Here is a 22,283-nt window from a genome sequence, read left to right as displayed (position 1 = left end):
TGTCCTACTTCTGTCCCTGTCCATGACATATGTTATACAAAATATAGTCTATATATCAGTGGCGTCATGGTGGGATTTTGTGAAAAACAGGGTCCACCTCGTGCAGGTACTCACCAAGACTTGAGGATGAATTCAATTTTAGCAATACTACTCTCCTTTGTTTGCTGATTTCTCTCTCCATTTGGGATCCTGATGGTGAGACAGTCAGAAAATCTATTCCATATGGACATGTATGACTTTCTGGTACTGTGCTTCTTAGCTTCCAGCAGCACCCAGAGCACACCCTCAGAAAAGAGGTGCCTAAAAGGAATCAAAACCCTATCGCCCACAGTGCCATTTAAAAAGCTGCCAGTTAAGGATGGATAAGAGATTCCTTACCTTGTGTAAGATCATCCAATCAGTGAGGTAACTTATGGTGACTACCCCAACCCTAGCCAGGTGATAAAGAAGGGGGAACCAATGTTGCTTGGGCCAAAAGGGAGTTACCAGCATGAATCTGAGAGAGTCCTGCCTGAATTTGTGCCTAACTCAAGGCTACAAGAAGTAGTTGGGAAAGGCATGCAGAAACATTCCCACCCAAGGAAAAGATAGGGTGTCCACTTTCCAAGCCAGATGACTTGGTACTCTGGAACACACGTGGACTCAGTGGTGAGAAAATCCTTTTATGTTGCACAACTTATAAGCAAGGGCATGGCATCCACTGTAATCCACCCTTATTAGACCAATCATAGACGACAAACTCCCTTTGCTATGTACCTGACCAGGCATATGCAGCGACTAGAACCTCAAAGGTTCCTTATAAAAAGAATACTATGCAGAGCACCTTAAAGCCTTTTCCCTCTAATCAGTCTCCTACAGATTGGTGAGGGGTGATCTATGCCTGGCTTACATGGCATCTGCAAAACCCACACTTATGAATCTTCTACATATTCTTAAGTCAAAGAGTACCAATAATATAAGGCCTAGGGACCTGAATTTTGTCTGTAACTTAAACAGAACATGCAGAGAGAGACATGTGTGTCTCAGAGACTACCGCTCTTATGGAACAGGCTTCCCATTCATGTGAAGCTGAGTTAGTCTATTACCCAGTTGAATCACAACTTACACCAGTGGAAGGGGAATAGGAAATTTACAACAGGCCTGAAACCCATGTCCCTTATGGATACAGGTAGCTTATAAATGCCTGGCCCTCAAAGTAATGTTTGGATACAGGACATCATTATTCTTTTGGGAAAACTTGGCTAGGCTTAGAAAGCACCCCCCCCCCAGAGTTCTTAGCCTAGTAACAGTCTATGAATCTATGAAGTTGTCTGTTCAGAGGAAAAGCAAAAGGGTCTACCTGAGGAATACCTCACCAATGGACTACATCCAGAAACATCTCTGTGAAGCATCCATTCATGAGCTTGTGTGCTGGACCTGCTCAATGAGTCTGCCACTAATCTGTGCTCTGAAGGAATGCAAACTGCCTATAGAGTCATTTGATACTGGACAGCAAGATCCCATGCTTGAAAGGCTAACTTGCAAAGAAGATTGTCCACAAAGACTTTGAGGGGAATGGGGATGAAAAGCATGCACAGCCAGAAGCAGAGGCCTCATCTCTTATGTTGATATGATCTGACCTCTGATGAGTAGGCCACGGACCCTGGACCTTTAGAGGGCCACAGGAAGCCCCCTCCACAAGTCTGAGGCATCCATGTACAGTACCTAAGATGGAACTGGAGTCTGGAAGGGAAGTCCTGGCTTGATAGAGTGTTGTTGAATCCACCACTGAAGCTCAAGTATGGCACAATGAAGAGGAGGAACAAGGGACTCCAGAGGGTGGCAATGCTGAAGCTACACTGATTTGAGGTACCAATGTAGCTTCCTCATATGGAGCCTGGCAAGAGGAAGCATGGGAATAATACAGGCCATAAACTCCAGAATCCACAGAAACTCCCTGGTCGTAACAGAAGACAGAGGAAGGAGAGATTGCGAAAAAAGTAGGCAGAAAAATCCTTTGGAGCAGTAAGGGAAGCCAACATCAGAAGAGTCTGAAGCCAGCACCCTAGGAAAATATGATCCTAGGAGGGTGTTGTACAAGATTTCTGGAGATTTACAGTTAGCCCCAGACTTTGCAAAAGACAAGTGGTAACGTGGAAATCTTGCAACAGACTTCTAGGAGAGGGAGCCTGAATGAGTAGGTCATCCAGATAGGGGAAATGTGTGTTCCTTGAAGTCTGCAAAATGCAATTACAGGAACAATGCATTTTTTGAATACCCTTGGGACAGTAGGGAGGTCAAAGGGCAAAGCAGAGAACTGAAAATGACAGAGAAATTCCTGAACAGAGGGTGAATGGGGATATGAAGGTAGGCATCCTTGAGGTCAGGGGAAACCAAGAAGGCCTGCGGAAATGGAAGAGGAAACAAGGTTGGAAGAGACAGCATTCAGAAAGAAGGGACCTTGAGAAAGGTACTGAGTAAACAAAGATCTGGAATGGGTCTTCAGATACCATCCTTTCGAAGAACCAAAAACATTTTAGGAGTAAAACCCCAATCCCAACTGGGAGGGTTGAAATGGCTGAAGGGTGCGGTGATACAAAGGGACTACAAAACCTCTGGAAAATGATGAAGCTGCTCTTGAAGAGACTGAAGAATGCCCGAGAAGGGGGGGGGGTGTTTACAAACCAATAAATAGCACTGATGAATGGCAGACAGCACCAAGGAATCAGAGGTTATCCAAAACCACTGTAGAAGGGTCAGAGAAAAGCACAGAAAACAGGGAGACATACCCAAAAAAGCCAACTGTCAAATGGAGACAGGCTTGTCCTAAAAGGAAGGCTTCTGAGAAGGAAAAGTTTGAGTGGATTTGGCAGGAAGAATATGCCTAGATCTCTTCTTATCTTTGGGGGGTGGGCGAGTCTGTCGGCAAACAAAGGTGGACTTAGAAGAAGGGCAATTCCTCTGGAACTTTGGGATAGGAGAGACAAAACTATGTTTCAAGGTGTTACCCTTATCCTGAAGGGACTATAAACAGGTCAACAGCAACTGTCCCAAAAAGATTTTTTTATTATCCAGAGGGACATCCAAAAGCTTGGCTTGAATTTCATCAGGTACAGCCTGCAGACAATCAAGAATAACTCCCCATCACAGAACCAAAAGCAGCATCATCACAGCTGCATTTTATGGAGTGATGGGTAACCTAGGAAGTGGATGCAAGGAGGGAAAAGAGCTGAAGCCTTCCCTTAAGAATCAGGAATGTCAGAGACCACCAAAGCAACCTGAGAAAGAATGTATAAAACATACCCAGTCATGTGGGTTTAGCAATTAATAGCCCTAAAAGACAAGGTGGCAGCAGTATAAACTTCTTATCCAACCTCTCCATAGTCTGACTACTCTTATCTGATGGAAGGAGCTTTAGCAGATGGCAACAGCTTAGGTCTCTCAGATGACAACAAAACCACTGAAGTATCAGCAGAAGGGCTCTTATACAAAAAAAATGCAATCCCCAGGCACCTTATAGAACCTGTCAGTTTTTTTAGGAGGTGGGGGCTGAGAATCAGAAGCCACAGAGGCAGCAGAAAAGGTGTCCAAAAGGGCTGCCAAAACAGGATGGTTTAGGAGAATCCATTTGCAAAAGCTCATATCTTTTTTGAACGTCAGAGACCTAGAAGCAATCCCATATGAAGTACTCCATCATATTAGCAACAGTATCCTAAAAGGATAATTCTTCCAAGGGGGAATCCAGGCTAAGAGAATACTATTCCTCAAACCTTAGTCTACGGGGGAAGGAATTTGAGGGGAGTAAGCTAGGGACTCCTCCCAAGTCTCCAAATTCTCATGTGAGGAATCCAATTATCTAGGCCTCTTCACAGGGGTGGAAGACTTAGGGAGGAGCAGGAACAGACATCCCTTGAAGCTTCAAGACCATTAAAGCACAGAATAGACCCCCCCCCCCAAGCACAATCCTGCCATTCATGTTGGGGATCTTTAACAGGGGTAATTTTTTTTTTTCTTGAGCGGGACTTCTGCCCAAAAAACTCTCAGTGGTTCAGACCCTTGATGACATTCAATAATAGCAGTTGGAATATTTTACCCTACCAAAATCTGAACAACCTCCCTCTGAAACAATCAGCCGAGGTTCCCCCTCAACATCCAGAACAGTCGCCAGAAAAGCCTCCAAGAAAAATGTGATAAGTTGGATCCATACCAGCCTCTGACAGGGTCATGGCAGAGAATCCAAAGCAAGCACTGGACAGCCTTCAGGGCCTTCACTAGCTTCTAGAGAGAAAGTTATGTCCAAGGGAGGCTGGACAAACACCAGATCAGGCCTAGCTTTTTTGGACGATGACTTGGCAGATGGCAGACCTCGGGATGGGAGAATTCCACAACAGCTCCCTGGTCCAACAGCTTAAGTCATTGGTTCTCAAGGTGTTCAGTTATGGAAGATAAGTGACTGCAAAGGGCCTTAGGGACAAATGCTTGAAAGATGGAGCACTGCAAATGATCATGGGAAGTGCTTAAGTATAACAGACACTGGTTGTGATAGTATTTAAGGGGAAGCTGCCTCCACAGTGACATTTTCCATTCTCGGATGACATGAACACAAGTACAATATAATAAGGAAAAAAGGTAGAGAAGAAACCCCAATGGGGCACTTATCTGAAGAAGGAGTGGTAACCAGCATGGCAGAAATGTGTTGAGACCGACGTTTAACAATGGCATTTAGACTGGTGGCAAAGTAGCTCTGAGTGGTTGTGTGAGTATGTCACCTTTATGTCCTAAGCCTTATGCAGGGAGCATACGTGTGGCATACCACATCTATAAAATCTAAAGGCTTTGGTAGACTGGCTGGATGTTGGGCTATCCTTGGCATGATATCCCTTATGAAAAGACTACTCTGACAATGGCATATACGGAAATCATGTGTGATTTTGTATTACTGTAGTACCTTGCAGGTACTGACAGGTAAAAAGGGTATGTCGACATATGGAAAACATGCATGTCTGACAGCCATGCAGATTTAAGTGTGACATGATGCCTACATTAATTGCTGATCATGCATACAGTAAATGGAATCGATGCATCCTTTTAAAATTTATTAATCAATTCTTTGTAATGAAACTTGGAAGTTGTCACTGGAGACTCTGCTACGAACAAACAATGATGTGTTCAAGTAAGGAAAGCTAAAGAAACAGCACTAACTGGAAGTATTTTTTTCTTCTTCGTTTTTGCAGGGGGCAAGGCCCCAAGCACTCCCCACAAATTAAACATACCAACAAGATCGCACTACATTGAGGAAAAGGGTAAACTATGAATAGATGATCAATATTCATGCCGCCATCGGTATGAATATTACTTAAGTTTACTAAGACGTCACTGATTGTTGGATAGTGGGCAAGGTTTAGCCGGAACTTGCTACTGGGTATCCTGCGAGGTACTATACTAATGCAAAGCCGAATAATGTATGTAAATGGAAAAAATGTTAACATGGGGTTTTTTTTCTATTAATGCATGATTACTTATGTTTTATATCTTAAGTGATGAATTAATTCGTGTTTTAAAAAAAAGAAGGGAGGCTATAGCCTTGAAAACAAAAAAAAATTACACTCCAAATATATGCTAATGCATCCATATGATGTTCACTCCTGATTTCTTACCTGCTGTTCTTGTTGTTGCCTCATGACTACCTGAGAGAACTTCCTCTGGTTCTGCAGTAACTGCTGCTGCTGCTGCTGCTGCTGCTGCTGCAGGAGAAGCTGGCAAGCCTAAGGAGGTGAAGAAAAAAATTAACTTTTTTTGGGGGGGCAAAATTAAGTTTTTTTTGTTTCCTGGAGTACATAGCTTTAAAGTAATGATGCAGACATTATTACATAGGATTGTTACATTTTTTTTTAGTTTATAACTAAAAGTTACAAATATAAACCAGACTCCTGAGACTTTTATTAAATAAAAACACCATAAGACTAAAATGGAGCAAACAATTAATGTCAGAGTGCATCAGCACACTCTAGATGTCATCTGTGTAGTCTTCTACCACCATCCAAATTCTCTTCTCATGCACTTCTCTCTTCATATGTACAACTTTTACCCAAATCTATCTGCATAAAACTGTTCAGCAGTTCTAAGAAAACAGACTTAACTTCTGCAGCTGGCTACATCCTGTTAAATACTTAACTGCCCAAGTAAACCATTCACACCAGCTGGGAGCAGTGATCCCAGTGTGACTTTTCAGACTGATGTTGAAGATGTCCTCTTCTTTTTTCGGCTTTTCCCGGTTAGGGGTCCCCATAGCGGAACTCCGGTCCGCTAATGAATGGCAGTAGATTTTTTTTACGGGTGCCGAGGTGCCAGCTCGACGCTCAACCTTCAACGAAGGCACGCCCATTCTACACATGTCTTTTGAATGCCACTCGACTGCAGGGAGGACATGCATACTCCACACAGAAGGCGCTCCAGCAGAGAATCGAATCGGAGAACCTTTTGCTGTGAGGCAACAACACTACTGCGGCTTGATGTTAAACAGGTCCTCAACTCTCAAATTAAAAGATCAGTTTTAAGATAAATTATTTCAAAGCATCATCCCTTTTATGACTTAACAGTACACTTTAATAGTCCTGACTCTCTTTTCATAAAAAAATGCTATTAAAAGTTTTGACCCACTTCTCAAAAATTATGCTTTACTGTCCAAGGTCATGCAATCCTTTTATCTCAGTCTCATCCAAAGATAAATATACTTTTTCAGAAAAACATGAACACTTAATGAAGTATATCAGCAGCAGCCAAATCAGGCATTTGTACAGTTCACAATCTGTGCTTCGCTACTAACAAGCGAGTTACTACTAACACCTTGCATGGCCTAGCCTCTGGTAATATGGTTGCCTGCAGCTGTCTGGTTCAATTTATCCAATACCCTGCACATACATTTAACAATCTAACAATTTTCCTGGATGTTCTCCAAACATTACCACTACATTTTATTTTGGTGGGTACGTTTGAAATACACTTCAAAACAAATACTAATATAACCTAGCCAAGTCTATCTCCTTATGTCTACAACAGATCTGGTTCTGCCAAAGGCTGTCAGGGATTCTATAAGAAACAATCCATGTTTTTTTTACTGCACTTGCAGAGAAGTCAACTTAAAAGATCATGTTTCAAGGAAGGCTGGAAAAACTGACAGATAATCACTGCCTGCTAAAACAATGCATACCAGCCGTGGAATGTGCAAGAGTAAATGTAAAATAGTTAAAATTGACTAATTTGGAAAAATAAACCTTTTTAGTGTACTTCTGCTTCTGAATCAAATGAAAGTACTACTGACATACTGCAGGTTTGCAAACTTACACACACTACTTGTACTGAACAGTCTATTTAACTTCTTTGATGAGTGGTCATCATGCTATAACACTAATTAATTTTTTTTTTCAAAAGACAAAAGGTGTCTTTCCTTTGTAATATGCCCTTGGTGAAATACCACACAGTCTGGCGCAGGTAAATCAGTGCGAAAAACTGACCATCTGTCTTAGGTTTGTTTTGCAGATGGACAATCTGTGGAAATGAGATATGACCTTTGTTACCTCCATAAGAATGAGTTGCATCATAAGCCTTCCCTGCCTGAGTCGGACATTTTACATTACAATTTGATTTCACTGTGGATATTGCATTGGATTTTTGCTGCTTTAGTGAGGCTGCAATCCAAAAGCAAAAACCACCACATATTTCACCAGAAAAAAAAAATACTTTTTTGCACTTTGCTACATGCCACAGTTAAAATACTACATACTGGAGTGTGTAAAACAGAGTGGAAAAATCAGTATTGTGCTACACTGAAATCCTTAAAGACAGAATAGCAATTTTAGGAATCTTAGATGCGCTTTGTGACTGAATGTTATGTTGTTACTGTCTGAAAGTGTCAAAGAAATCTCACAGGGGGATCTTGTATGAAAACAAGCTGCAGTATGAAGTTTTTCTTGAAGTGGTACTGAAACAATGAAACATGTAAATGGTCAAACATTCTTTGATTACATAAAATTAGCTTTCTGTATTGCTGCTTTAGCTATGCCATTTTCAAAGTTCTGTCTTTGTGGCTTTATTACAGCTGTAAATATTTAGTTGTTACACTATAAATACAATGGTATATATGGTGGCAGCAAAGGATCACTAAAATGCTCATTGAGCAGAATGATGGCTTCAAACAGGATTACCCAACCACAAAGGCTGAAAAATCAGTGGTCTCTGGTATCACTTAGTATGTTTCACCCCTTATACGATTTACAAATTCCACAAAAAGAATATGACACACATTACAAATCCTGCCTGACAAGGGATAGAGGAGTCTGTGGGAACAAGCTCCTCCTCATCAGTACCACCCACTGACTTGTACAGTGCAGTTTCTAACCTACAAATCAATTTTACCGCAAGTTTAGCTCCCAGACTGCAAAAGTGATGTTGGCTTACATACTGAACGGTAATTCCGAATCTTCAAGGATAACTCAAGTCAGCAGGTTTTCACTACTTCTGCACATATCAAGCAAGTCTTCAGCATTTCTTTCTTCTTAACTCATTCACTCCAACGGAGCTCAGGAAGTTTGCACTGTAACTTCCAATGGGCCTAAGCCTTTTCACAGAATCAGATTATGTCCTCACATTTCAAACAAATGCTCATATCTCTGGAACCATAGGGGTTATGAAAGAAGTATAAATGGCAAACTCTTCAGCACAAACTATTTTTGTTGCTGTAGTATTCTTTAGATTATTGATCTTAAACTGAATTTTATAAGTCACAGTAAACACAGTAACTATTATGTTTGTAATATTTTGCAAACTTACAATATCTCATCAACCCCTCAGGTTACACACATACTGTCAAGCAGCATCTTTGTTCATCTAGCTGAGAGCTTTTATATGAAGCTAAGGAGTTTGGCCTGTGTTACTTGGTTGTTGAGATATTTAGAAAAATGTGAAAATTATATCTATAAAAATTAATATCATAAAAACAACAGTTAATATAACTTTATCTGCACTAGATAGAGGTCAAATATTACTGCAGTTGAGTTTGCCACTGTGTAAGTTTTAAGATGAAATCTTTTAAAACCTTGTCCATAGCATGGTTTTGGAAATATTGATGCAAATATGAACAAGCAATATTTGACGCCTTGAGACGTCAGTAGAAGTTAACTGCAGATGCACCTGGAGGCGTCACTCGGATGTAATGTGTTAGAGGTTTACACCACCCTAAAGTCCCTGTCAAAAGAAGGTCTGCTACAATGACATACTTGGGTATATGGATTAAAGATCCTCTTACAGCAGCCAAGGATATGTGGGAAGAGACTAAACTCAAATTTAGAAGACTAAAGCCCCTAATTACAAATGTAGATAGTAAGATACAAGCCCTGAAAAAGGTTTTAGTTTCTTTAGTCTTGCACGGAGGTCAAGCATACTTTTAGCAGCTTTAGAAGTTGTGGATGATGATAAAGAGCTGAATTAAATTTATTTGGGAAAAGGGAATGGCAAGAGTTAATTGTGATAAGTTGATTCTCCCAGCAGAATACCTGATCTGAAGGAACACTTAACAGCTACACTATTAAGGCTCATATACACAACTCAAACTGAAGCTTATAAATCAAAGTGGAAAGGAATGATGACGAATTGTGTGGGGGGTGCTACAGAGGGGGAATAGTATTTTGGATGGATGGAAGCTCTTTAAAAAAAAGAGCATAGAGAACATTACACTTATAAAAGCAGCATCAGGTAAATCCAAGAACTAAGTCACCACAGGAAAGTCTATTTAGACAGAACAATGGGTTCACTTACAAAGAACTCTGCAACACTTATCCAGTGTTTAAAGTGCATCTAGAACCATCCAAGATAAGATAAGAATATTTTCTTGATTACAATTGTACTTGCTTTATACTGTTATCATTACTGCTTTTGAGCATTTTTAAAACATTTAATATTGTGGCAAAAGGTTTACTATTGAAATGTCGAACGGCACTACATCGACTGTACTATAGTCGAACACGGAAGTTCAAAAATAGTAATGTCGATGACAAAAAAACAATCTAGGACTGTGTTTTAACATGGGTCGAGGTAGGGGAGATGTTTGTAGTTCTGAATAATACTGAACACCTACCTCGACCCATGTTAAAACCATTCCTAGATAGTTTTTTTGACGTTGACATTACTATTTTCGAACTTCCGTGTTCGACTATAGTACAGTCGACGTAGTGCCGTTCGACATTTTAATAGTAAACCGTGGCAAAATAGTAATTTCTCCATTTGTTGGCTTTTCTAGACTGTGTGCCTCAAAACCTCTTTGCAGGAGGCCATATTAGCCATGGACTTAGTTGTTTAGTAGTTTGTTGTTTAGTCTGCACTTGAGACCTGGTTTTACATTAACAGATTCTAGGGATGGACATCCTGTGGCAGAAAGTGTTTACCTGGGCTCTCTGAGCTGGGAAGCACTGGAGGAAGCTCAAGGGATGGTTATTTATTGACTAGAATGTAAAGGAGGCAGTTTCCAAGCTTTTTCCCCCCTCTGCTTGCAGTTTTCCACTGAGCTGCGGTGGTCAGCAGTGTCTTGTATAATAGCAAACACTGACAGTAAAATTTACTTAAAAGTTAGAATTGAATCCGAAAACTTTTAAGCAGTATGGCATTGTGCAGAAATAAGCTTAGAACAGCTAGCTTATGCACAACCATATAACATTCTTCCCTTAACCCCAGAAATTACCCCATGAGATGCCTGTTAAAATTCAATCCTTAATCCTAAACAGCAAACGCCTTTTAGAGGTCCATATAACCTGGATATGCAATTTCCAAATGTCTCTGTATCTAACTCTATAGATTTGGGCATCCTAAGGCAATGTAGTAATTGTTCATGTTCTCGGACAACCTGTTAATCATTAAAGAAAATAACAATGTGCGAGAGAGATGTAAATACGCAACTTCCTTGGAAGTAAAAATTTTTGCATACAAATGAGACTGTCAGGAATATCCACCTTACATCCCTCACACACACTGTTCATGATGCACACAGATTGTCTTACGCTGAGGCACTTAAAAGAAACCTTCCCAAATCTCAAAGGCATCTAAAGCTACCTATTGTCAACATTGCTTCTCATTAACCACTAAAACACACATCAAAAGCAACAGCAAACATCTCACATAAGCCGATACCTAATGGTCCCACCACGTGCAGACCCATAAGGCAAGCATACATTTTCTTTAACACTGGTCACTGGGAACTCTATTCTGCAACACAGAGATGCCTCGCTCACTAGGTTGGACAAGGAGACAATGGTCAAACTGCCCATCTGGATCCAGGAACCACAATATCACACATTCACTCAAGTTATTGCATCCCAGGTACTAATATAAATCTATCATAGTCCATGTGCGTGCAAATGACAGACACCTCACTGGACTATATGAAGAGAGATATAATGGATCTATCGAAATGTGTCACAGATTGGTAGGAGCCTTGTAGTGCAGCACTCTACCTTCACCATGGATGTTGCTACAGTATGCACATAAAATGACTGATTTTAATAACTGGCTTAGTTTCTGGTGTCACTCCAGACGGATCCAATATCTGTCAGCATGGGAAAACATGTTCAAACGTCCACACTGCTTTGCCAAGGATGGGATGCACCTGCCCCTCTTAAGCTTTCAGATATTTATTTATTTGCAATTTGTTTACCAGGATGGTCCATTGGGCCATGAGGAGTCCATTTTCAATGGAGTCCTGGGGAGAAAAGCTCCAAAAAATACAAATAAGTAAGAGAGTTACAGATTTAGAGACTAACAAATAATAAGTAAAAGAGTTACAGAGTAGCAAATACCAATTACAAAATTTATACAGTTGAGCCGCATCAAAATCAACAGTATTTACAATACATACAATACTTGGCATATGCTGGATTGAGTGTGAGAAGTCTCCTATTACAGAAGTCTGCAGGATTATAGAATAGTGCTGATTTGTTCAGGGAATAGGCTAAAGAGGTGTATTCAGGAGTTAGATGGCTAAGGGAGGCTACTGGCAGATAGGAGAAATTGTAAACAGACAGGGATGTTATGTAGGATGGGAGCAGGAGCATTCCCATTTTGAGGTTAGGTGTGAGTGGAGAAGAGTTTTGAAGACAGAGAGATTATTGGTGGTGCATATATGGGGTGGGAGAGAATTCCAATGGTGAGCTAAGCAGCAGGAGAGAAGATTTTTACCAGGAGGTCAGCTGGGTTTGTGCAGTTTTATTAGGTTTTGGAAGCTGGACCAAAAGCATCTATTTGGAAGATGCACTTTGAAGGTAGAGAAGAGGGAGGGGCAGAGATGAGGTTTAAAAATAAGTTTGTGTGCTTGTATAACTTACATGTAGATAAGATAGTTGGGCAATTCGATCCAGTTAAGTTGGTGCAAGGAGATACAGTGGTGGGTATTGGACCTGTGGCCGATTGCAAATTTTGAAATGTTATAGTAACAGGAGGAGAGTTTAGATTTGAGGGAGGCTTGCAGATTAGTAAGGATGGAGGCACCATACAAGAGGGAGGGGATGAGGTATGTGATTGCAAGAGTGAGTCGGGTGGAGGGAGAGATGAAGCGATAGTGGCAATAAAGCATGCCGAGTTTTTTGTGAGTTTTTTTGATGTTCATCTGGATATGGCTGTCAAATTTTAGTTGGTCATCAATGAGTATTCCTAGTAATTTAGCAGTGGAGACTGTTTCAAGAGGAGTGTTATCTTTGCTGGTAATGGAAAAAGAGCTTTTGTCTAGGGTAATACATTTCGAGGGGGAAAATAGCATAAGTTTTGTTTTAGTAGCATTTAGTGTTAGATAGTTTTCTAGAATCCATTGTTCTGTGGAGGAGAAGACATCCTGGGTTAATTTTATTAGTGCAGTAGTGGAGGTTGCAGAACAGATTATAGTAGAGTCATGAGTACTGGATGAAGCTGGTGCTAGGGATGGCCTGGTAGAAGTCATTATTGAAAACATTAAAAAGAAGGGGACCAAGAATTGAGCCTTGGGGACCCCTGTGAGTGTGTTTTGGAAAGGGGAGATAGTTTTTTTTTCCATTTAACTGCTTGTTGCCTATTGGATAGGTAACTTGGTTAACCAATTAATAGAGAGTATGATAGATTTAGTTTAGAGAGTTTAGTAAGAAGAAGGGTGTGAGAGATGGTATTAAAGGCCTTAGAAAGGTCTAGGAGAAGTGTAGATACAATATAACCATAGTCTCGGGCTTTGTTTATAGTTTCTAGGAAGGAGAGGAGGGCTGTTGTGGTGCTATGGCTTGGACGGAATCCATGTTGGGTAGGAGTAAGGAGGTTGTGGTTTGTGAGATAAGGGAGAAGTTGTAGGTGGATGCATTTTTCAAGGAGTTTTGAAATGGGGACAAGATAGCAATGGGATGGAAATTGGAAATGTCATTATTATTCCCCCCTTTGTGTAGTGGAATGATGTAGGCCTTTTTCCAGAGCTGGGGAACATAGCTTTCAGAGACTGAATGATTTATTAGAATGCAGATTGGGAAGGCAATGGTTTCGGATGTTATTTTTAGGAAGTAGGAGGGTATTTCATCAGGGGTATTAGAGCAGGGTTTCAATTTTTGAAGGAGTTTTTATTAAAGATATTAAATTTGATCCACCCCCTTAGCTCCTTTTTTAGGCAATGCCAAAAAGACAGAATTACCACTAAAGTGGTACAGCTTAAGGTGTTACTGCTCAATGCTCAGAGCCTAATCAAAATAACTCCACACTCTTCACGCCTTTCTCACACTGGAGAATGTAGACATCTGTGCTGTGACTGAGATATGGTTTAAGACAGTGAAAATACTCTGGTAGTGCAAGGCTACCACATTCCACACATTCAGACCAACAGCAGCACAGACAAAGACCAAAGGTGGAGGTATTTTGATCTGTGTTAGCAACAAACATAGCTCCAGGTTGGTTAAACAGGCTGATATCATGGACCTCATCCATGTGCATTTCACCACAGCTAAGGTCGCTTACCATATCATGTCTATCTACACAGGTCACCATCTATGCCCTAGAGTCTCAACTCTTACCTAAACCTACTAGAGGCGCTCACCATCCAACCAAACTCTATTCATGGGTGACTAACTACCCCTCTACAAAGTGGGAAATGTACACTGCTTCAAACTCACAGGCACAATGCGTCCTGGACTTTATTAGCACAAAACATCCTGAATACATAGCACACACACCCACCAGAGGATCTAACTTAATGGATTTGGTGCTCACCAACAAGGGGAGAAGATTAGCCCCCCCTCCACTGTCACATTCTCACTAGTGAGGTCAGATCACAAAGCTGTCTCACTTGAAGTAAAATCAGTCAACCCAAGAAACCCAGCTAAACCAGTAACAGGAATGATTCAAAGGCAAACTACATCCTACTGAGTGAGAGTATGTCAAAATTCAGGCTGCCCCAACCCCGAGACCAGTTACCTACACAGAATTATTCATAAAGTCACTATGCAAACATGTGAATGGCTGCATAGAGGCTGTTGTACCTACCAGAAATAAACCCAAGACAAATAAAAACAAACCCCACTGGCAGAATCCTTACCTAAACAGGGTACATAACAAAAGAAAACTCATGGCCAAAATCAGGAAAACTAACTCCCTAAAAGACAAGTGCTCCCTTGTACAACTAAACAAAAAACTAAGAGGTCTAAGACCAACGTGGCCAACTATGAGGTAAGGATAGCCACGTAGACTAAGGACAATCAGAAGGCCTTCTTCAGCTATGTCCATAACCTTAGAGGTAACACAACAATGTGCTGAACTGGTGGTGAATGGTACAATCTACACTAATTAGAGTGACAGTACACCTACTGGCTTATAAATTCAGCTCAAAATTCACCCCCCAAGCTCTACCATGTGACATCCCCTCCAACATATTTCCCCTAGCTATCAGCAGGGGTCAGGTGCTGACAGCACTTGCTAAAGCCAAGAACGCCACCTCCATGGGTCTTAACATCCTCAACCGCCTCCTGAACAGTCTACAACATGACCTATTAGGACCACTTCAGGCACTCTTCAGCTACAGTAAAATAAAACAGGCAAAAGACCCAGAAACACTGTAGAAACTTTAATCAACCATAGCACCTCAGCAAAATGTCAAGGAGTAAAACGCATAAACAAAATTCAGAAATATATAAAACCACATGACTAATCAATCAATTAGCAAAACAATTCAAATTAGATACTTCTAATTACATTGAGTTCAAACCCACAGGAGTTAAAGTGCCGTATTTTAAAATATAAACCGTTTCTTTGTACAATAATTTATCTTTAAGCAAACATTTTCACAAAGATTAACAGGTACTTGTTCAAGGATAGTACCCTGTAATAAAATTCAAAGATTATAAACTTATCCGGCTATGTGTTAACCAATGAACAAATGTCTGTCTTAAATTTGCAACTTAAATTTATTCCGACTGTCTTACTACGTTTGTACACCCTTAAGGCTGATCAACGTGTAAGGAAGTTGTACTTGGCACACTTCTCTAATAAGGAGACATCATTTAATAATATTCAAAAATTTTCTGAAATGAGTGTAAGTTTGGAGAAAAGCTTTTATTTGTGTTTTCTAGATGATGTAATGTTTACTATGGTTCAGACCAATGCATACTGTCTACTAGACACTTCTATGATTAAATATAAAAGACAGTTTTATACCTCTATTTAGCAATGAATGTGTACAACAGTTCTCAGTCATGTTTAATTATGCTGTGGATAGTACTTCTGAAGAATTTATGAAAGACAAAAGGAATGCCCAGTATAATTTAACTAAAGCTAAGTGGTTAGTCTTGAGGGATCCGAGACTCACAAGCTAGTTATTAAACCAGTGGACAAAGGGAATAAAATAGTGATTATGCATTATAAGCAGTACATGTAAATGTGCTATGATCATTTGATTAAAAAATGTATATGAGAAGGTGAATACTGAGCAATACAATGAAACCTTGGAATAGTACCAAACATTAATAAAGGATATAGGTTGGGTGATTTCACAAAAGAGGATGCAGAGAAAAAAGTTGATACCCAGGGTTGTGATATTGCCAATTTTTACTGTTTGCCTACAATGCATAAAGAACTAATGAAACCACTCTGCCATCTTATTGTTTCGGCTTGTAACTATTTTTCACATAACATTGGGTTATTTTTGCATGAGTATCTTTTCCCTTTTATTATGAAACTTCCCTCATATCTTACAGGTACGACGGATCTTTTAGAAAAAAATCTCAGTTTGAATGGAAGACAGGCATGTACTGGTTGACTTAAGATGTTAGAAGTCTTTATACCAGAACTGTTCATGAACAAAGTACAAAGGCACTACATCACATTTTAGGTGATAGTTCCCTTGCTAGTTATGTTAAAAAAACTTTTATATTTTTGCTTGATTAATAACTTTTTTTGTTTAACTTTAAGAATGAGATTTACCACCAAACTCAGGGCACAGCTATGGAGACTTCTCCTGCCCCCATGTATGCTAATTTGAGTATGCCCTTACTTGAAAATGAATATTTGTATAGACATGATTTCTTTCATAAGTATGTTGTTTATAATTTTAGGTATATTAACGATTTGTTTGTAATGGTGGAGGTAATGAGGTTGACAGTTTTGTTCGAGATTTGCAAAATAAGAGACTTCACTTTCTTTCTGATCGCCTACAAATGGGGGAGAAAGTCTTCTTTTTGGATCTTAAGTTGCAAAGCTTGAGTAATGAAAAAAACACATACCTCTTTATACAGAAATTTTGCTGATGGAGGCCAATATCTAAATGGAGGAGTTGCCATCCCCTCTCATTTGATCTCATCTCTGCACTATGGAGAACTTTTATGCAAATGTAGATAATGCAATAATGACAAAGACTTCTATGAAGAAGCAAGGAAGACTGTTGATATGGTCATAAGTAGGGGGTTATAAAAGTAGAGGAGGTCCTGGGATTTTACAGGAGAGTCACTGAGGAGCAGGGATGTATCAGTGGTAACATTGAGAAGTCTATTAGTGAGGTTTACTATTCGGGTAGACTGATTCTCTCTTTTGAGAGCAATGAAGAATCAGTTTCAGGTAGTCCGGTTAATACTACGCATCTCTCTTCTTTATCTAGAATCGGGGGTAATATAACTGATGGTTGTTGTTGTATTTCTTTCGGCTTTTCCCAGTTAGGGGTCGCCACAGCAGAACTCTGGTCCGCTAATGATTGGCAGCAGATTTTTTACAGGTGCCAAGGTGCCAGCTCGACACCCAACCTTCAACGAAGGCACGCCCATTCTATGCATGTCTTTCGAACGCCACTGGACCGCGGGGAGGACATGCAGACTCCACACAGAAGGCGCTCCAGCCGAGAATCGAACAGGAGAACCTCTTGCTGCGAGGCAACAACGCTACCGCTGCACCACCGCGGCTTCCAGTAATATAATTGATGGTAACAGGAAAAAAAAAGACAAATGTGTATTTTGTTAACACTTATACCATTTTTAGTATTACTTAAATATTTTTGTAATGTCTGATGAGCAATCATGAACTTTTTAGTATATTAAATGAAGTTTCTTTTATATGGGGTTGGAGTTTGAAGGATATGTTGGCTCATAGTAAATTTCTTTCTCCTGCTGCTCGACTTCCTATATGCCATTATGTGATGAAGGGTGCCTTTTCCATATGGAAAATGTTCAATTTGTCAATTTATAGTTGGCTCTTTTCCATGTATTAATATTAAATTTAATTCAGTAAATAGATTTACATGTACTACTGAGGGCATTGTTTATGCCCTTAAATATCCTTGTAACATGTTCTATACAGGAGAAAGTAATACAGCATTTAAATTTAAATTTCAAGAACGTATAAGGGAGATTAGAAAACCGTGTTTAGAAAGCCCTTTTGCCTTGCACTTTATACAGAAACATGAAGGCGATTTTTCTTTATTACACGGTGCAATCCTTTAACAAGTAACTGATATCAGTAAAAATGTTTTGCTCAAAGATAAATTATTGTGCAAAGAAAAAAGAAGTTATGTACTCACCATAACGTTCCATCTGAGTAGGTAACTTCATTTGTCTGCAACCTGTGGGTATCGGATCCGTCCTCGGATCCGAGCCGGCAGCTTTACCTAGCTAAAAGATCCGAGCTCCTACCTCCTCCCCCTACCCATAATCCTCTGCTACACATCCCCCATCCTCGGATCGAGTTTGCCTAAAAAGAATCCACAAGACCCTCGAAAGAGGCCAGTAACCTACTGCCTAACAGAATGAGCAATCCTATCCCATGGTTAAGAAGCAGGAAACTAGTTAGGGGGAATGGAGGGGGGTTCGGTTGCAGACAAATGAAGTTACCTACTCAGATGGAACGTCATGGTGAGTACATAACTTCTTTATCTGAAGTAGTTAACTTCATTTGGTCTGCAACCTGTGGGACAGAGTCCCCAGCTACATAGAAACCTTGGGCGGCCCTCAAGGAAGAATATTCAGGAGCACCGCGGAGCCAAAGGAAGCCCTACTCCTGGAAATCCTATCCAATTTATAATGGGAAATGAATGTATGAGAGAAGGACCAAGTAGCTGCCGAACATATGTCATCTATAGGGACTCTAGACCAGAACGCTGCAGAGGTAGCTATGGATCGGGTTGAATGAGCATGGATTCCCAAAGGTACCGGTTTGTTTGAGGCTAAATAGGCCTGAATGATGCATTGTGAAATCCAGTTGGCTAATGTCACTTTGGTAATAGGTTTACCTAAAGAAGACTTGGCAAAGGACACAAACAATTGATCAGATTTGCGGTTAGTTGCTGTCCTGTGCAAATAAAAACGCAGTTGTCTATGTACATCCAATTTGTGTAATGTGCATTCCCCTTTGTTCTGGAAATTGGGGAAAAACACTGGCAGATTAATAGACTGATTAATTTTCGACTCAGAGGCTACTTTAGGGAGGAAGGAAGGATTAGTCCTGAGAGAAACTCTGTCCTTATGAAATATTAGGTAAGGGGGGTTCATACAGAGGGCTTGAAGCTCAGACACTCTCCTGGCTGAAGTTATTGCAATCAGGAAGGCTGTTTTCCAAGATATAATTTCAACTGAGCAGAAGCAGCCAGTTTGAAAGGAGGGCCCGCCAAAGCCTGTAGGAACAAAGTTAAGTCCCATGGTGGGAACGCAGACTTAACTGGCTGTTTTAACAGAAAGGCACCTTTTAAAAAAGTTTTGCAAATCCTGGTGGAAGCCAGTGATCCTACATCATCCCCAACGTGAAAATGAGAGATGGCAGCCAACTGTACTTTAACTGTAGATGCACTGGCTCCCTGATGAAAGATATGGGACAGAAAATCAAGAATCGTCGGAATAGGGAAAGTAAAGGGGTCTAAGCCCCTGTCTTTGGCCCAGATGGAAAAACGTTTCCATTTACTACCGTAGATATTTCTGGTAGAAGGTTTGTGTGCTGCTACCAGAATAGCTTTCACTGGTGACGAGATACCGGGAGTCCTTGCTATCAGCGGAACTGGATCAACAAATCCGTGAGCTTGAGGTTGCCCAGGTTTGGGGGTTGTAATCCCGCAGGATGAGAAATTAGATCCGGAATGGGATCTAAGATCCAAGGAGGAACTATACTGTGAGACCGCAGGTAAGGGAACCAGATCTGGCGAGGCCAGAATGGGGCTATGAGGATTATCTTGCTCCCCAACCGATGGGCTTTCTGCAGGAGCTTCGTCATGAGTGGAAGCGGGGGATAAGCATAAAGGAGTCCGGGGGGTCAAGCATGAACCAGAGCGTCTCTGGGGCTCTCCCTTATTGGGGGAATTAGAGCGAAAAATTCACTGCACTTTGTGTTCGACGGAGAAGCAAAAAGATCGCAGCAAGGTAGACCCCATTTGAGGAAGATTTGTTTTGCTACTAACGGGTTTAGAGACCACTCGTATGGTGTGAGGATTAAGCGACTTAGCTTGTCCACTAGGATGTTGGTCCGGCCCGGAATGTGCGTTGCTACCAGAAAGCGGTTGGTGGAGATCGCCCATTCCCAAACTCTCATAGCCTCTCGGCAAAGGGGATAAGATCTGGTTCCTCCCTGTTTGTTGATGTACCAGACTACAGCCATGTTGTCTGTATGAATTGAAATAGTTCCCGGAGGAAGAAGGTCTTGTAGGGCTTGCAACGCCAGAAGCACCGCCCTAATCTCCAGAACACTGATATGCAGAACAGTCTCTGAGGGAGTCCACGTGCCTTGGACGGTTCTGCCCATAACATGCACCCCCCACCCAAGGCGAGAAGCGTCCGTGGTCAACGTGGCTTGGGGCTGAGGCATGACAAATGGTCTCCCCTCTTGCAGCTCCTGAGAGTGCAGCCACCAGAGGAGGGAGTCCTTGCAAACCCTGCTCAAGGGAATCGGGGTGTTCAAGGGGTGCAGTAAAAGTGACCATTGGACCTGAAGAGACCACTGAGGAATTCTCATGCACAGTCGCGCAAAGGGCGACAGACCGATGGCTGCCGCCATGGAGTCCAAAGCTCTCAGGACTAATTCCGTAGGTGGAGCTGGTGACTGGAGAATGGCCAAAACATGAAGAGACAAACTGCGCAACCTGTCTGTTGTTAGAAAGGCCTTGGAGTGGCGTGTATCTATCTTGGCCCCTATGAATTCCAGAACCTGCACAGGATGAAGGAACAATTTCTGAAGGTTTACAGTAATACCCAGATGCTGAGTAAGAGCCAGGGTATAATCCCTGGCAGAGTTGATGCCTGGGGGAGGCGGGGAGGAGCCAGTCGTCCAGGTACGGAAAGACCCGAATGCCCTGAAGTCTCAGGTGGGCTGCGACCACTGCCATGACCTTGGTGAACACCCTGGGGGCTGAGGTGAAGTCGAAGGGAAGAGCCCTGAACTGATAGTCACTGGCTCCCAGCCGAAAGCGGAGGAACCTCCTGGATCGTCTGTCCATTAGAATGTGGTAGTACACATCCTTGAGGTCTATGGAGCACATCCAGTCGTTCTCCCGTAGGAAGGGGAGAATAGATTGCAGAGTGACCATCCAGAATTTCTCTTTGGGAATGAACAGGTTTAGAGATGAGAGGTCTAGGATAGGCCTCAGTTCCCCCGTCTTTTTTGGCACTAAAAAGAACCTGGAGTAATTTCCCAATCCGGACTGGCCTGGGGGGACGTGCTGGATGGCTCTTTTTTCTAATAGCTTTGAAATTTCTGAAGCTGCCGCCTCCCTTTGATTGGGTGGGACATCGGGGAGGCGTTTCACAGGAGGGGGAAGACTCAGAAAGGGAATGGAATAACCTCTGGATATTATTCGGAGCACCCACCGGTCCGTAGTAATGGACTCCCAAGTTTGGAGGTGCTCCGACAGACGCCCCCCGACTGCCTCCAGAGAGGGACAGTCGGGTAAGCCCTCAGGGCTGTTGCAGATGCCTCTCCGAGAAAGGTTCTCAAGACCAGAGATTCCTCGCCCCCCCCCCTCTGCCTCTGGGCTGGCGTCCACCTTGTCCTCCTCTGCCTCTGAAGGACGAGGGGTCCGAAGCGGGACGGGACTGCTATGATTTCCGGAACCACATCTTCTTTTGTCCCCTCTGGTTCCTCAAGAAGGACCGTTGGGGATTAGAGAAGCGGATCCCGACAGCAGACAGCGTTTTCCAGTCTTTCTCGCTTTGGACCAGCATGTCGCGGACGGTCTTGCCAAAGAGCGTAAAACCGTCAAAGGGTTAGTTCACGAAGGACGCCTTGAAGGGTTCCGCAAAATCGCAAAGGCGGAGCCAGGCATGGTGCCGCAGAGCGATGCCTGCTCCGCTAGCTCTAGCCGCTCCCTCCGTGGCATGGGAGAGTAGCTGCATAGATGTGTTAGTAATAGATTTCAGAGTGGCCATGCGAGTCGAGAAGGTGCGTTTGTCCTCGGCCGCCATGGACTCCGAGGGGGCTCCAGCGTATTCCTTAATCAAGTCTCGTTGGAGTCTGATGACGTGTGCCATATAGTTCAGCGCCCTTACAGAGAAGGTAGCTGACGCAAACATCCGCTTTCCAATGCGGTCCAACGTCCGAGATTCCTTATCTGGAGGGTGGACCAAGGAACTCTCGTGCGCTAGTTCCTTCTTGGTGGCAGCCACCACCACCATGGCATCGACTGGAGAACCTTTAGACCATGCCAGCCTATCAGAAAGGGGACTAAGTATCTTGTCTGGCCTTCTGGGAATTGGCTCCACGGTGACCGGCTCCTTCCAAGTCCTGCTGGTAATTAAGTCCACCAGGGGGTCAGCCGGGGGGGACACCCAAGAAGTAGACGGGCCTGCATCAAACGTATCCAGAAA

The 22,283-nt window shown here is 42.1% G+C and overlaps 1 protein-coding gene across 1 annotated transcript in view; it reads right to left on the bottom strand.

Annotated features, from left to right (window-relative positions):
- TNRC6B (trinucleotide repeat containing adaptor 6B) overlaps positions 1–22,283 on the bottom strand; it is a 2,803,754-nt gene that overhangs the window by 1,114,064 nt on the left and 1,667,407 nt on the right. Inside the window, exon 12 of the mRNA XM_044074422.1 lies at positions 5,637–5,744. Coding sequence (XP_043930357.1) covers positions 5,637–5,744 — 108 coding nt within the window. The remainder of the gene's footprint in view (positions 1–5,636; positions 5,745–22,283) is intronic.

This window comes from Protopterus annectens, chromosome 1.part0 (genome assembly GCF_019279795.1).
Source record: "Protopterus annectens isolate FY-2018-M chromosome 1.part0, PAN1.0, whole genome shotgun sequence".
Taxonomy (NCBI): domain Eukaryota; kingdom Metazoa; phylum Chordata; order Ceratodontiformes; family Protopteridae; genus Protopterus; species Protopterus annectens.
This window is presented reverse-complemented; position numbering and strand designations above follow the sequence as displayed.